Below are 13,857 nucleotides of genomic sequence, written 5' to 3'. Positions count from 1 at the left end.
TGCTCTGTCTCTCTCTGTCCCAAAAATAAATAAACATTGAAAAAAAAAAAATTGGGCATAAAGTTGTGATAATAGCCTAAGAGTCAATAATTCAAACAAATCCCTAAATTGGCAGAATTCTAATTGCTGTGAGTAAAACAATCAGTGATTGCTGACCTCTGCTTATACTCCTATTTGCTCAACAGTGAGACACCCTAGTCATTCATTCTTTCACCGAATATACATTAAGCACCTCCTATGCACCTACACTGCACCTACCGTATACAAGGATGTCTGCTAGGTAATGGGAATACAGCTGTGAACAAGAGACAAGGTGCTTGGTCTCAGGAAACTTAAAATCTAGTTGTGGAGACAGACAATAAACAAACATTTACAAAATGCAGTAAATACAATGAAGGAAACAGACTGTTGAGACACAGAACAATAAAGGACATCCAATTTAATAAATATAATAGCAGCTAACATTAACTGAGCACTTTAGATAGGGTAGTCAGAGAAAGCCTCTATGAAAAGTGACATTTAAGCCAAGATCAGAAGAATGACAAGGAGCCATCCATTTGATGCTTAGGGAGCAAGGCTTTTTAGGCAGAAGGAATAATCCACACAAGGCCCTGAACGGTCATCAAAAACCTAAAAGGTATCCAGTAGGGCTGGGCATGGTGAACAAGGAGAAAAAAAATGCAAAAGGCCTCATTATAATTTTATTGCATCCGTATCTTTTATATGAAAAGGAAAATAAGAGAAAACTCAGCTCCGATCATTGCTGTCTTTGGTATTACACATCGATTATTGTCTAATATTTTTGACATGGTTTTCACATTGTTACCCAGTCCATCCTGTTTCAGTTTAACATGAATGTCTAATATAATGAATGAACTATTCTCATTTTTCACCCATTTGAGAAAAGACAGAATTAATTATTGACAAATCGGTTTACATACTGAAAAAGAAGTACTGTTTCCAGATACCACCAATTTTTTTTGTTATTACAAAATAAAATTCAGTATTAAATTAGAATTCTAAGATTGATATTAACTTAGTTTTTAATATCCTCAGCCTCAAATGGGGGAAACATAGTCCTATAATTCGATATAAAGTTGAGAAGACAAAAAAGTAAATATAAATGTTTTTCATTTAACCATTTTTTCTATACTTGTTCATAATGCAGAATGCTCAGTCTCCATGGGTTTCTTCACCTTTTTGAAATGGAAATCACCTTTTAAGTCACATTCCCTATACACACACTAGCCTCTCGATTCTGCCTTCCAATTATCTTTTTTCTCGTGCTTCAAAGAAATGACAGTTTCCATGCACTGAATCATTTCCTTCTTACTAGATGATTGGCAAAAACATAGACAGGGAAGGTCTATGTCAATCCTGTTAGTATCTAATTTCAGAAGTTAAATCAAACCAGCAATTATTTAACAGCTACAGTGTGTCAAGACCCATCAGTGTAAATGGATGATAGACCAGCAGTAACTTTTTTTTTTTTTTTTTAACGTTTATTTATTTTTGAGTGAGAAAGTGAGTGAGTGAGCAGGGGAGTGGCAGAGACAGAGAGACAGAATCCGAAGCAGGCTCAGGCTCTGAGCTGTCAGCACAGAGTCTGACACAGGACTTGAACCCACAAATCGTGAGATCATGACCTGAGCCAAAGTTGGATGCTTAAATGACTGAGCCGCCCAGGCGCCCCTAGACCAGCAGTAACTTCTGACTTGATATCACAGTGAGTACACAAAACATGTGCAGTTGAATTAGCCTCTCTTTTGTCCTCTAAATGACTTAATTCTTAGAGTATGGCTTATAACAAAAGCAGTTCACATCTGAATGTTTACCATGTGCCAGCCACAGTTCTAAGAACAGTAAATACGTGTATTTAATCCTGAAAACTACCGTAAGCAAGATACTATTACTTTCCTCATTGTAAAGATGAAGAAGGTGAGGCAGAGAAGATAAGGAGTTTTCCAAGGTCACAATACTTACCAGATCTGTTTTGTGTTTTCCTCAAGCCAATTTGGTCCCATTATCTTATAATGTCAGAGGATTAAAAGTATATACTTGAGCTCGCTTCAAACCTGAGCTAGCCCTCTTGTTAGCTATGTGACTTTGGGTAACTTACCAAATCTCTGTGAGTCAGATTCATTTATTTACAAAATGAAGGTGACAAAAACATCTACTTCCTTGAGCAACTGTGAAGATTAAATGAATGATATATGTAAACTATTTGGAACAGTGTCTGGCACATAGTATATATAAAAGTCAGCTGTTATTATTAACACTACCACCACCACCTCCTCCTGGGAATTTAATAAAAGGCTTATTAATCTCGACTACTTAATCTCATCAACATTTGTTTTCTTTTCCTCTAACAGCTCTCATTTCTATTGTTTGATTTACATTGGCTAACAATGAGCTATTTTAAGCAAATAAGCAAGGCATCTTATTCCCTTGGTAATTGTTTGTCTAGGTCTAACCACTTCTTTCCTCCTATTTCAGTTGCCTAGGAAGGAATTGGTTGAGGTTAATAGGGTTATATCATATCCTAAGTAAGTTCATAAGCCACTGTTATACTAAGGTTAAAGCCTAAACTTGTAATATAATAAAAACGGGGGAGGGGAGTCTCTTAGTTTTTTAGGCTGCTGTAACAAAATATCATAAACTAAGTGGCTTATAAACATCAGGAATTTATGTCTCACAGTTCTGGAGGCTGGGAAATCCAAGATCGAGGCACCAGCAGATTAAGAGTCTGGAGAGAGCTGGCTTCCTCATAGATGGCTGTCTTTTCACCATGATCTCAGATGGTGGCCACTTTTATAAGGGCACTAATGCCATTCATGAGGTCTCCACCTGATCACAACCTAATCACCTTTTGAAGGGTCCACCTCCTACCCACCATCACTTTGGGGGGGGGGGAGGGGCTTAAGATTTCAACACATAAATTTGGGGAGGGGACACAAATCTATAACAAGGGAAAAAACTATGATTGCACTCCTCTCAGTTTTAACCTCAAAAAAAAAAAAAAAACCTATTTGGTATTTGGTATCTGTTTGGTATTTTGCTTGTGAAACACGGTTTACACTAATAGTGTTTAAGAATCATAAATCACCAATAATATGTATTCAAATATGAATTGGAATATAGTATTTTAAATTACTGATTTATTGATGATTTACTAGATTTTATAGGCAGACTTAGTCTTTTGTAACAGTTGATAAGCTCAGATAAGTTCAGATACTCTTAGAAATGTCTGATGAAAAAATTGTTTCTAACAAAAGCATAAAGCATAGCAAACTTTTACCTTCAAAATTAAAAAGCTTTTTATTTTCAAGCAATACCATAAATTTAGGACTCCAGAAATACTACACATGTATAACACAAGTAATTATTAAAGGTTAAAACCATAAAGCGTTTTAATTGTTTCAATGCAAAGGCCATGCTTTAGACTTTTAATACTGGGCACTCAGTATCTATCTAGGACCAGGTCCAAAGTTTACATCCTTGGGTACAAGGTGGATAACACTGTTGAACCTCCCAGCTGCCCAGCTCTAGTCAGCAGTTAACACATTTAATAGATTTAAAAATCCATTCCCAGGAAGTTTAGTCCACCCACGCCCCCCCTTATATTTTAAGTGATGATTATAACAAATGACAGTATAAAGAAATTATACATGTATGTCAATCACCCTTTCATAGTTTTATTTTCTCAGATGACTATAAATTAAAAGCCAATTAAATCTCCTTGAGCTTTAGCAGATTGAACACTATGAATGTGAAACGTAACAAAACAGTATGAGGTTATTGCACATTTGATTATTTTCTTTCCTCAAACATTCTTTTGTAACTGGCCAACTGTTAGGCATCTAAACATGATCAAAGGTACCATTTACTTAAAACCTACTATGTGTTAACCACTAACATATTTCATTCTAACAACTATGAGAAATTAGAATTACCCCCATTGTACACACAATCTGAGACTCTGAGGGATTAAATAATTTGATAGAAGATTACCTAGCTAGCAAGTAAAGGAACAAAGATACAAACAGGTCTATTCCCAAATCCTGTGCCAATGATAACATCAAAGACTGATCTTTGGCTGCAATGCCCAAGTAATGTTACACTACTACTTAAAACTTAAAAAAATAAAAAAATAATTTACCTCAGACTATGGTAAAATACTATTAACTATTGTTACTATATAGGCCAATGGCTACATTTAGCATCTTAAATTATCTCAAAGTACAGAAATTTTCCTAAAAGACTTTTGCTTAATCAATTAGCAAGATGGACCAATGCTTTCCATAGCCTCCATAAAAATAAACTGGCAGACACTGGCTGCTAACAAGGTACTTTCTAGTTGTTTGCACTTTCTACTTCTACCAGTTGAGTTGTATGCTTCATTACAATCTGGTGTTTGTTCTCAAAAGTTATTTATAATACCACCCTATTTATAATAACTAATTTATTTAAATAATATATAAATCAATGAAATGAGTGCGAAAAAAGGTTATTTCTGTGAAAACTGCTGCATGCTTTGGAAAGAACATATGTGATGAACATGTATTCCCTCCCCTTCTGAAACAAATTCCTATTGACTTCTGTATATACAAAACATGTATAAAATTGTGTGAAACATTAATAATTTTAAAATGTTTTTAAACATAAAAGATACCATCCTCACACTGCTCTGCAAGTCTTATTTCACTTTTAAGAAAGCGAAACTAGAAAACTAGAAAAAAACAAAACAAACCAGAAATCTTAGGTGCACATTATTGGTGTCATTTATATAAGAGCATATGAAACTCTGAAAAACTGACCCCATTTAACCCCCCCCAAAAGAACCCTGAGCCTGCATAAAAACACAGGTGAATTAATTAAAGCTGTTATATTTATGGTTCCTCACTGAAACTGACTTTTTAAACTAGCCACCCAACTACTTATTTAGAAACTCTCTGAAGCACAGCTGTATCCTGCTAAGCAAATATCTCGGAGTCTCTCTCTACACTAGAATTCACACACTTTACTCAGATTCTCATAGAAATCTGAAGGGTTCTCCTATTTACTCTTATTTTATAGAGAACTCAGTGTTAAGTATAGTTACCAAGTTCTCTAGCCCAGAGACCAAAAGCAGTGAAATTAAAAGGAGGCAAGAATAAACATTAACAGCAAAGACTGCTGACAGCAGCAACAATTAAATGAGAATTTAAAAATCAGATCTCACAAAAAAACAAAAAAGGAGACGTGATTTAAGTTAGAGGCAAAAACAAAAACAAAAACCCCAAACCCAAAAAGCTCATAAATTTAAATCTCTCTGTAGGGCCTTTCTAGCCCTGTTTTAGAGGTCTGTCCATACATCATGATTAGAGTTGAAAATATTTTTGGCATTTAAAGAGTAAAGTTTCAATTATACAGAGAATTCACTCAGTTTCTTAGACACCGACGTAGAAGCAAATGAATTATTACTGTCATTTAGCTAAGTATTGCCCGTCATGTGCCTTTCCAACTGCAGGTCAAGAAATCCATTCAATGGGTTGTGACAGCAGTTTTTAAAAATAGAAATAGAACAGAAAAGACAAGACCACACTCACAGAGTAAGGGTAAGTACGTTTTGTGAAAAGTTTATTTTTGTATTTCTATACTGTTTGGCAAAGTAAAAGATCCTTTAGGCCATGGGCCTAAAGATCCGTATCATCATGATGAAATATAATCACAATACTAAACTTGCAATTCTATCATTTTTACATCATAAGGCTAAAGAAAGCTACAATTTTCAAGAGAAAAAATGTATTCTTATTATATTTATTCTTAATGAATAAAGGTATTTATTTTTCCTAGTAATCTGTATCAGCACATAACTAACATTTTATTGTGTTTGGTACCAGTTTTGGCTAAAATAGAGATGTGTGCAAATATTATTTTTTAAAGCTGCTTACAGCCTTAAAGCAAATTTTAACAACAACAAAAAACCCCAAAACAAATAGCTGCTTTTATTTTATTTATTTTGACATGCAATTACTGATCTTGGTGCCATTTTTCCAAAGTCACTGATGTACTCTAAAAATCTCAACTTGGCATTCTACACAAGCAACCTGCTTAGTAACAATACACTTACTAATACTTCATGCATACATAGCTGATTTTTTAAAAACAGCCAAACACTTAAAACTAATTTAAACCACTAACTTAAGTATGGCTTTCTCCACTTCTTCCTGGTGCATTTTAAAAGGCACCATTAGCAAAGCCCTATTTTAAAACTAGAAAAGAAAAAGCCTTTGAATACACTTTGATAAAAATAAAGAAATAATATTTTATTACATCTTTTAAAAAATGAGCATCTCATTTATATGAAGATAAATTACTATTTCCAATCCTAAAGTCTCAACTCTGTCATCTAGTCCAACTCTGTACCAAATACAATAATCCTCTTCCAACATTGTTCCTTGGAATCAAACCCGCACCTAAAAGTCTTCACTCCTAACTACTACTCTATTAATAATCTCCTAAACTTGGTCCTTGTCATTAATCAAAAGAAGGTTGATAAATTAGTGTTTAATTCCTTTTAAATCCTTGAAAAACAGAGTATACGTTACTCTCATAAATCCTGAAAATACAGGTTTAGAAAGGAAAGGACACATTTAAGGCTCTGGACTGCTTTGCAAACTTTTAGAGTTTGCCTAAAGCACAAAAATCAGCTAATAAAAGCACTAACAGTAACAGAATAGTATTTGTCAACTCAACCTTAAATTTTCTCAGTTTATCAAGTTCAAGTTCTCCAGTTGAAAGTTTGTAAACCATAAAGCTGCAGTTAGATTGACGTTACCAGAAAAAAAAAAAAATTGTGACTCTAAAAAGATGTCAAGTATTGTGGCAACGGATACAAATGCTGCTCCTGGTAATTTCATTTTGAGTGACACTAGAATATCTCTTGAAATTACTACTTTCCAAACACTTCTGAAGAATATATCCTCCCATCTAGATTCTAACTCTGTCTTCCCTGTGCCCTCCTCTACCTCACCTGCTGGAACCTATAACAGAAACAAGTGGGCATATGTAACAAGCAAAGAATTGATCCTGCCAGAGATTTAGGTTAACACTTACAAACCGGGGCACAATAAAAAAAAAAAAAAAAAAATCCTACTGAAGTAAGTCATTTACCTCGGTCTGGCTTCATTTTCACATCCAATTTCCACCCAAGGTGCTGTGAAATACACTTGTGGGTTCTTTCAACAAGCTCGCCGCTGATCCTGTGGCTACAGCTCCGTTTTCAAAATGCTGAAAGAGACCAAAATAAAATTAATCCGGCCAGGCTCTGATACCCAGACCTTGCAAGAAAACTACTGTGAACAGGCCTCTTCCTGGCAACTAACTGCGGTGACAGCAACCCTCGGCAGCTCCGAAAAAAGCAAAACTCTCTGTGCACGGCCTGCCCCATCTCCTCCGGACCCAGCACCCCTCTTCCCGCCCGTGTGCTCTCCAGGCCAAAGTGTCCTTCCTTGACACAGCGTCTCTGAACCAAAAGAAAGATCTATTTATAACCTGGAGGTACAGGCAAGAAAGAAAAAAAAAAAAAAAAAAAACAGGTTCAAGCAACACGAGCTAACTAACCCCTTTGTAAAAAACGCCGCTGGGAACAGAGGCACCTCCGCACTGGCTGGTATAGAAATTCTCCGTCCAGGTGCCCGGGCGCAGGAAACTCTTCACGACCCCTAGCGCCTCGCCAGGAGCCCCGCCCGCCCCCGAAGGGCCTCACCTGTGTAATTACCCTCTGGCTAGCCTTCGTGTGGCAACCGCGGCCAAGTTTACACAATAAGAGGGTCAGAAAGAAATGCGAGTCATCTCCTCGCGCCCAGCCCCCAGCCCCAAACGAACTCTACTGGGCTGTCCCGGGTCGTCCCCCACCCCACACCCCGCCACCGCCACACGCACCAGACCCCCAACCCTGACTGGCCCGACCTGAGGTGGGCCTGAGGAGGGGTGTTTACAGCTGGGCGCTCGCCCCTGCTCGGCGCAGCCTGCCCGCTGCGGGCGCCTTCCGTCCCTCCGCGGCCCCGGATTTCCTTCAGCCTCGCCGCACCGAGCGCCGCGCCAGCCCCTCTTCCCGCCGGAGAGTTGTTTTCATGGCTCCCTCGGCCGACCTCTGCTGACTAACTCTCTCTCCTCGCCCGTCCCAAACCCTCCTCCTCTTGGCACTTCTCTGCGCCGCTCGCCCAGCGGCTCACATCACACTCCCACCTCAGACCCGAGGCTCCGAGAGGCACAGGGCCGGCGAGAGCGGAACGTGGCGCGCAGCGGCCCCCGGGGCTGCGTTAGAGGACCATGGGGGCCCGAGACGACAAGCCCGACGCGGCTCCCGGGCGCCCTTGTGGCCATCCACCCCCGCCTCAGCCGCCGCCTCGCTTCACTCCCAGCGCTCAGCCCGTCCCCCTGCCCGACTCGCACCCGAGCCCCGCGGCCCCCGGGCTTCGCCCGCCCGTCGCCCCGGCCGGCCCGCTTGCCCCGCGCCTTTGCCAGCTCCTCGCCCGCCCGCTGTCTCTAGCTCTGGCGCCCCAGCTCCCGATCCCCCTCGCTCGCCCAGTTCTTTCTCTGCTGTTTGCCCTGTCAAAACACTGCCCGGGTCACGTGTCCCAACAACAGCCAACCCACCACTCGTCACTTCCTCCCCGGCGGCCTCCGCGGCTGGCGCCCGGTTGTTATGGCAACACCCCGCACGCCCGGGGCCGCTAGCCCCGCGGCCCGGGTTTCGGTGCAGGTGCCCGACTGCTGCGCGGGCGCGGGGGAATGGCAGCTGCGAAGGGCTGACAGAGCCTGGGAGGCTCGGGAGGCGCGAGGCGCTGCGGCCCCGCTCGGCCCCTGGCCGCGCTGAGAGCCGGCTGCCGCGCGTCTGGGACCAGGAATCCGAGCTGCGCTATTAGAACACAGGGTGACTGGGGAGATGTCATCCCGGGCCTGCCCCAGACGTGGAGGATAATTATAGTCTCCTCCTCCTCCACATGGGATGTTGGCTCTGGGTTGTGACCGAGCCCCAGTGGATTGCAGCACACGGTGGAACCCGGGTCTAATGTGGCAGGAGAGGGGGCAGCCAGGCGCACCAAGGAGTGAGGAGTTCAAGAGCAAGAAGCCCCTCTCCCTCTAGAGTCTCCTAAATCCCTAGAGGTTTTAAGTAGAATTCGGAACCCAAGCTCCCAAGATACTCGCTGTGCTAAAAATAACTTTTATAACGTCTAAAACCCTGACTCATGGCAGGAAGACACTTTTGACACCATGTTATTGTTGAGGAGCTGTAATTTTGTTGTCCTATAACAATGTGACATGATGACATTTCGTGTTGTGATGTGTCATCACTTCAACACAAACAGATGACAAGGATCTGCAGTAATTAAAAAAAAAAAAAAAAAAGGCAGTCCTAACAAGGGCTGAAGCTATTAGCTACTCAGTTTATAGACAAAGTACATACGGGGTTGTGAGCTCAAAACAGACAAAGTACCAAATCTGCAATGCTCTTGATGTCATATGAAAAGGTTTTTTTTTATTTTATTTTATTTTTTTATTTATTTTTTTTATATATGAAATTTATTGACCAATTGGTTTCCATACAACACCCAGTGCTCATCCCAAAAGGTGCCCTCCTCAATACCCATCACCCACCCTCCCCTCCCTCCCACCCCCCATCAACCCTCAGTTTGTTCTCAGTTTTTAACAGTCTCTTATGCTTTGGCTCTCTCCCACTCTAACCTCTCTTTTTTTTTTTTTCCTTCCCCTCCCCCATGGGTTCCTGTTAAGTTTCTCAGGATCCACATAAGAGTGAAACCATATGGTATCTGTCTTTCTCTGTATGGCTTATTTCACTTAGCATCACACTCTCCAGTTCCATCCACGTTGCTACAAAAGGCCATATTTCATTTTTTCTCATTGCCACGTAGTATTCCATTGTGTATATAAACCACAATTTCTTTATCCATTCATCAGTTGATGGACATTTAGGCTCTTTCCATAATTTGGCTATTGTTGAGAGTGCTATGAACATTGGGGTACAAGTGCCCCTATGCATCAGTACTCCTGTATCCCTTGTTTTTTTTTTTTTAATGAAATAATTTTGCATTTAAGAATCAAAACCGGAAAGTATCATGGTAAGTCTAAAGGTGATTTATTTTAGGGGCACCTGGGTGGCTCAGTCAGTTAAGCATCTGACTCTTGATTTTAGCTCAGGTCATGTTCCCACCCACTGGTGGGATCAAGCTTCCCATGGGCTCTGTATTGACAGAGCAAAGCCTGCTTAGGATTCTCTCTCTGCCCCTCCCTTGCACTCTCTCAAACATTTTTTAAAAAGGTGATTTACTTTATAGTTTTTATACTCCTTTGTGGTTTCCAAAGTTTTACAGTATTACTTTTACATCAGAAATTTTTGCATTTTTTTGCCTTACATCAAATACATGAAACGTCAATTAAGAAAAATACTAATTTTCTAGATGTTTTGATATATACAGTAAAATCACATGGACAACTGCAATGATTAACCTTAACTCTAAGATTGTATCTAACCAAAACAGGGCAGAACATTCATGAGGGTAACATTTCATTTTCAGGAAAATGTTCTATCATGAAGATGAAACTTCTGGCAAATGGCAACAGTTCCTTAGTCTCTGTAATGGCTACAAATCTTAACTCCTAGTGGACCTGATTCTGATATTAGTGAATACTCTAATATGTAGTTTCCTTTGTGAAGTTTTACTTGTTCTACAAACACCTCTCGATTAACCTTGGTAATGGGAGACAGAAGGAACACTTCCAGATAATCCAAAACCCTAAATTTAGCACAACAGCTGGGACCAGATAACAGCTATTGTAAAAGGCTTAGTAAGTGAACAGATCTGGAAGCCAGATCTGCGATTTAGCTCCTTTTCCTCTGCTTATTTTGCAAAAGGTATAAAGACCAGAAAAAATGTTGAGAGCTGAAGTTGAGAATATTGGGTAACATGGAACACAAATTAGAATAATTCTCTTTTCCATAATTCAGTTTTAATAGCACATAAATGATGATGTCTGAACATTTCTTAGACTAACTTGAAGATTTTTATTAGGAATCCTAAATCTGTTTAACAATCGGAGATCATTATGTCAAAGGAAAGAGTACTTAAAAGTGTTATTTTTGACCCATTCTTCAAGTTGTTTCATTCACTTAACACACATTTACTGAACACTCACTATTTGCTAGGCACATCCTAGTCTCAGAATAAAAGGTGATGAAAAACAGGGTCACTTTTCTTATGGAGCTTACAATATTGACTATGGCATAGCTTTGGTCAAGTCACATTCGAGAACCTTTTTTCACCTGTAAAAATGAAGCGTTTTAACTCTCACAGAAGGTAATTTCTTTCCTTTCTAAAACAATTCTATTATTGGAGAAAACATATCCAGAATGGTTGGAAATAAGGACCCTCCCACAATGGCAACTCTAAGTGTTCGTGATAAATGTGTTTGCACTTTGGGGCACCCAAGCAAAACAAACATCTCTGGTTCCTACTTGGTGAGGGGTAAGGGTCAGCAGAGCAAGGAAGTCAAAACAGCTGACAGGAATCTTCCCCTTTTTCTATCTGATTTGCTCTCCATTTTGCTTTCCCCTAGTGTTCCAAAGACGTATAATTAATTTCAAAAAAAAAAAAAATCATTCTTCAGCAAGGACGTAATCCTCTCAACTTTTACAGGTTTTGTTGAAGTAGTATGTAACAAAACCGTATTTAATGGAGGTCTCTATTAGTTCTTTCACTGAGGTGTTGAGGATAACTGGTTTGCCCACTTTATTAATACAGGGCTGTTACTTTACCAAGGTCATGGAATGAGTCCAGGGTACCGAATGAGCTCTACCAAAGTAGAGACGGGCACCCTTTTCTTCTTGTATCTCTAGCACTAAGCAGAGGACCTGGCACAGAATACATGTCAAACTTTATATTAACCAATAAAATTTTCGTTTACATGCCCCAAAACTGTACCCCGAATAGTGATTGACATTTTCTCTCTAGTAGGTTAAAGCTAGAGCGTTGGGAAATCAGTTAGTGGCACGAACTTCACATGTGAAGGAGAGGTTTTCACTGTCCTTGATGTACTGTCCCGTAATAGTAGGAATGTCCTGGTTTGAATTGTGCCCCCCAAAATATTATGTTGAATTCCTAATCCCTGTACTTGTGAATGTAACCTTATTCGGAAATAGGGTCTTGCAGATATAATCAAGTTAAGCCCAGGTCATAATGGATTCAAGTGGGCCCCTAAATCCAACTACTAGTTTCCTAATAAAGTGAGAGCAATTTGAAGACAGAGGAGACAGGGAAGGTGGCCATGTGACAGAGACAGGAATGATACAGCCGCAAGCCTAAAGAATGCAAAAGATTGCCTGGAGCTACCAGAATTCAGCAAGAAACAAGTGAGGATTTTCCTCCCGAGAATTCAGAGTGAGTATGGCACTGCCAATACCTTGATTTTGCCCTTCCCACTTTCAGAACCATGAGAGAATAATTATCATGGTTTTAAGGCACTCAACTTTGTTGTATTTTGTTACTGTAGACTTAGGGAACTTATCTAGAACTCTAACAATATTGCTTTAATTTTTTTCTTGGCTTGTAAGTTGTATTGCTGATATTGCAAGTTTTCTAAAGTTCCAGGCTCTGAATGGTCACCTAAATATGGACATCTTCAATTCTGTAATAATTACAGTAAATCACTTGCAAATGTGAAAAAAAACTCTCAAGTGTGGAAGAACAACTTTGACCATAGATAAAGGATGATCATGACTAAGTGGTTGAGAATCATGAATTGAAAATACACTATTTTAAATATGGTGAATGGCCAATCTGTTTCATCATAAAATAATGAACAGTACAATTAACATGTAGATAAAGCTAGTCTTGCATTATAAGTAAAAAAAAAAAAATCGAATTGTGTACTTTTAGTTCTTGAAATAACAAGAGGAAAGGCAAGCTATCTTTTCAGAAAGCTAACTTGTTTCCAATGGTTCACTTAAATTCATTGCAGTTCATTTGTTTCTAAGGGAGAAAGATTGTGGAGTTGTTGCTAAGGTATCATTTCTAATAAACAATCCTCCACCTTCCCTTAAATTGACTGGCTGGTTTGCCTTTTTTTTTTTTGAGGCTCCTGTTTGTCTACCTTCTATGACCACAAGTATAAGGAAATGAAAAGTGATTCTACTTCCTGTCTGCAGAAGTGACTGTAGTACTTAGAAATACAAAAGCATCTAAATTTCAAGCCATGGAAACCCTTAATCAGATTTGCTGAGCTGCTAGAAGTCTCTGAGTCATCGAGTTTTAAGATCTTTTGAAAAGTTAGTAATTGTTCATTTTTGTAACAGTAACTGTGCTTAGCAGTTCACAGATATTATACATTTGATCCTGTTACCACCTTCTTATCTCGTGGATTAGGAAACAGGCTCAGAGAGGTAACTTTCCCAAAGCTATAGTTACTAAGTAGAAGGAGTCTACTTCCTTTAATGAGCTCATTTAATGTCTTTAACATTATGAAGTTAAATTATTCCAAAATTTTCAAATGGGAAAACTAAGGCTCAGGAACACTGAAAATGGTTGCACATTTATAATGTCAACTGGTTTATATAAACTTAGGCTCAATGCTTTGAGGTACAAGTTCTAAATAAAATGGTTCTGTTTTTGTTTTGTTTTTGTTTTTTTTTTTAATTTTTTTTAACGTTTATTTATTTTTGAGAGAGAGAGAGACAGAGCACGAACAGGGGAGTGGCAGAGAGAGAGGGAGACACAGAATCTGAAACAGGCTCCAGGCTCTGAGCTGTCAGCACAGAGCCCGACGCGGGGCTCGAACTCACGGACCGTGAGATCA

At 39.5% G+C, this 13,857-nt stretch overlaps 1 protein-coding gene across 2 annotated transcripts in view; it reads right to left on the bottom strand.

Annotated features, from left to right (window-relative positions):
• Nucleotides 1-8,352, bottom strand: part of ATOSA (atos homolog A) — an 87,935-nt gene extending 79,583 nt beyond the window's left edge. The window contains exons 1-2 of one of the 2 annotated variants that reach the window (XM_047075088.1): nt 7,954-8,352; nt 7,156-7,272 (exon numbers count right to left, since the gene is read on the bottom strand). In XM_047075088.1, the coding sequence (XP_046931044.1) occupies nt 7,156-7,171 (16 nt within the window). In that variant the 5' untranslated portion in view covers nt 7,172-7,272; nt 7,954-8,352. Of the gene's footprint in view, nt 1-7,155; nt 7,273-7,605; nt 7,891-7,953 lie in introns of those variants that run through there. The other variant, XM_047075087.1, reaches the window with a different exon arrangement.
• Between the last annotated feature and the right edge of the window lie 5,505 nt (nt 8,353-13,857).

The sequence above is a fragment of the Lynx rufus genome, unplaced genomic scaffold, assembly GCF_022079265.1.
Source record: "Lynx rufus isolate CCGP_SWC_20201006 ecotype Redwood Valley unplaced genomic scaffold, mLynRuf1.p SCAF_13, whole genome shotgun sequence".
Taxonomy (NCBI): Eukaryota; Metazoa; Chordata; class Mammalia; order Carnivora; family Felidae; genus Lynx; species Lynx rufus.
The sequence above is the reverse complement of the archived record's forward strand: the minus strand, read 5'-3'. Positions and strand labels throughout refer to the sequence as shown.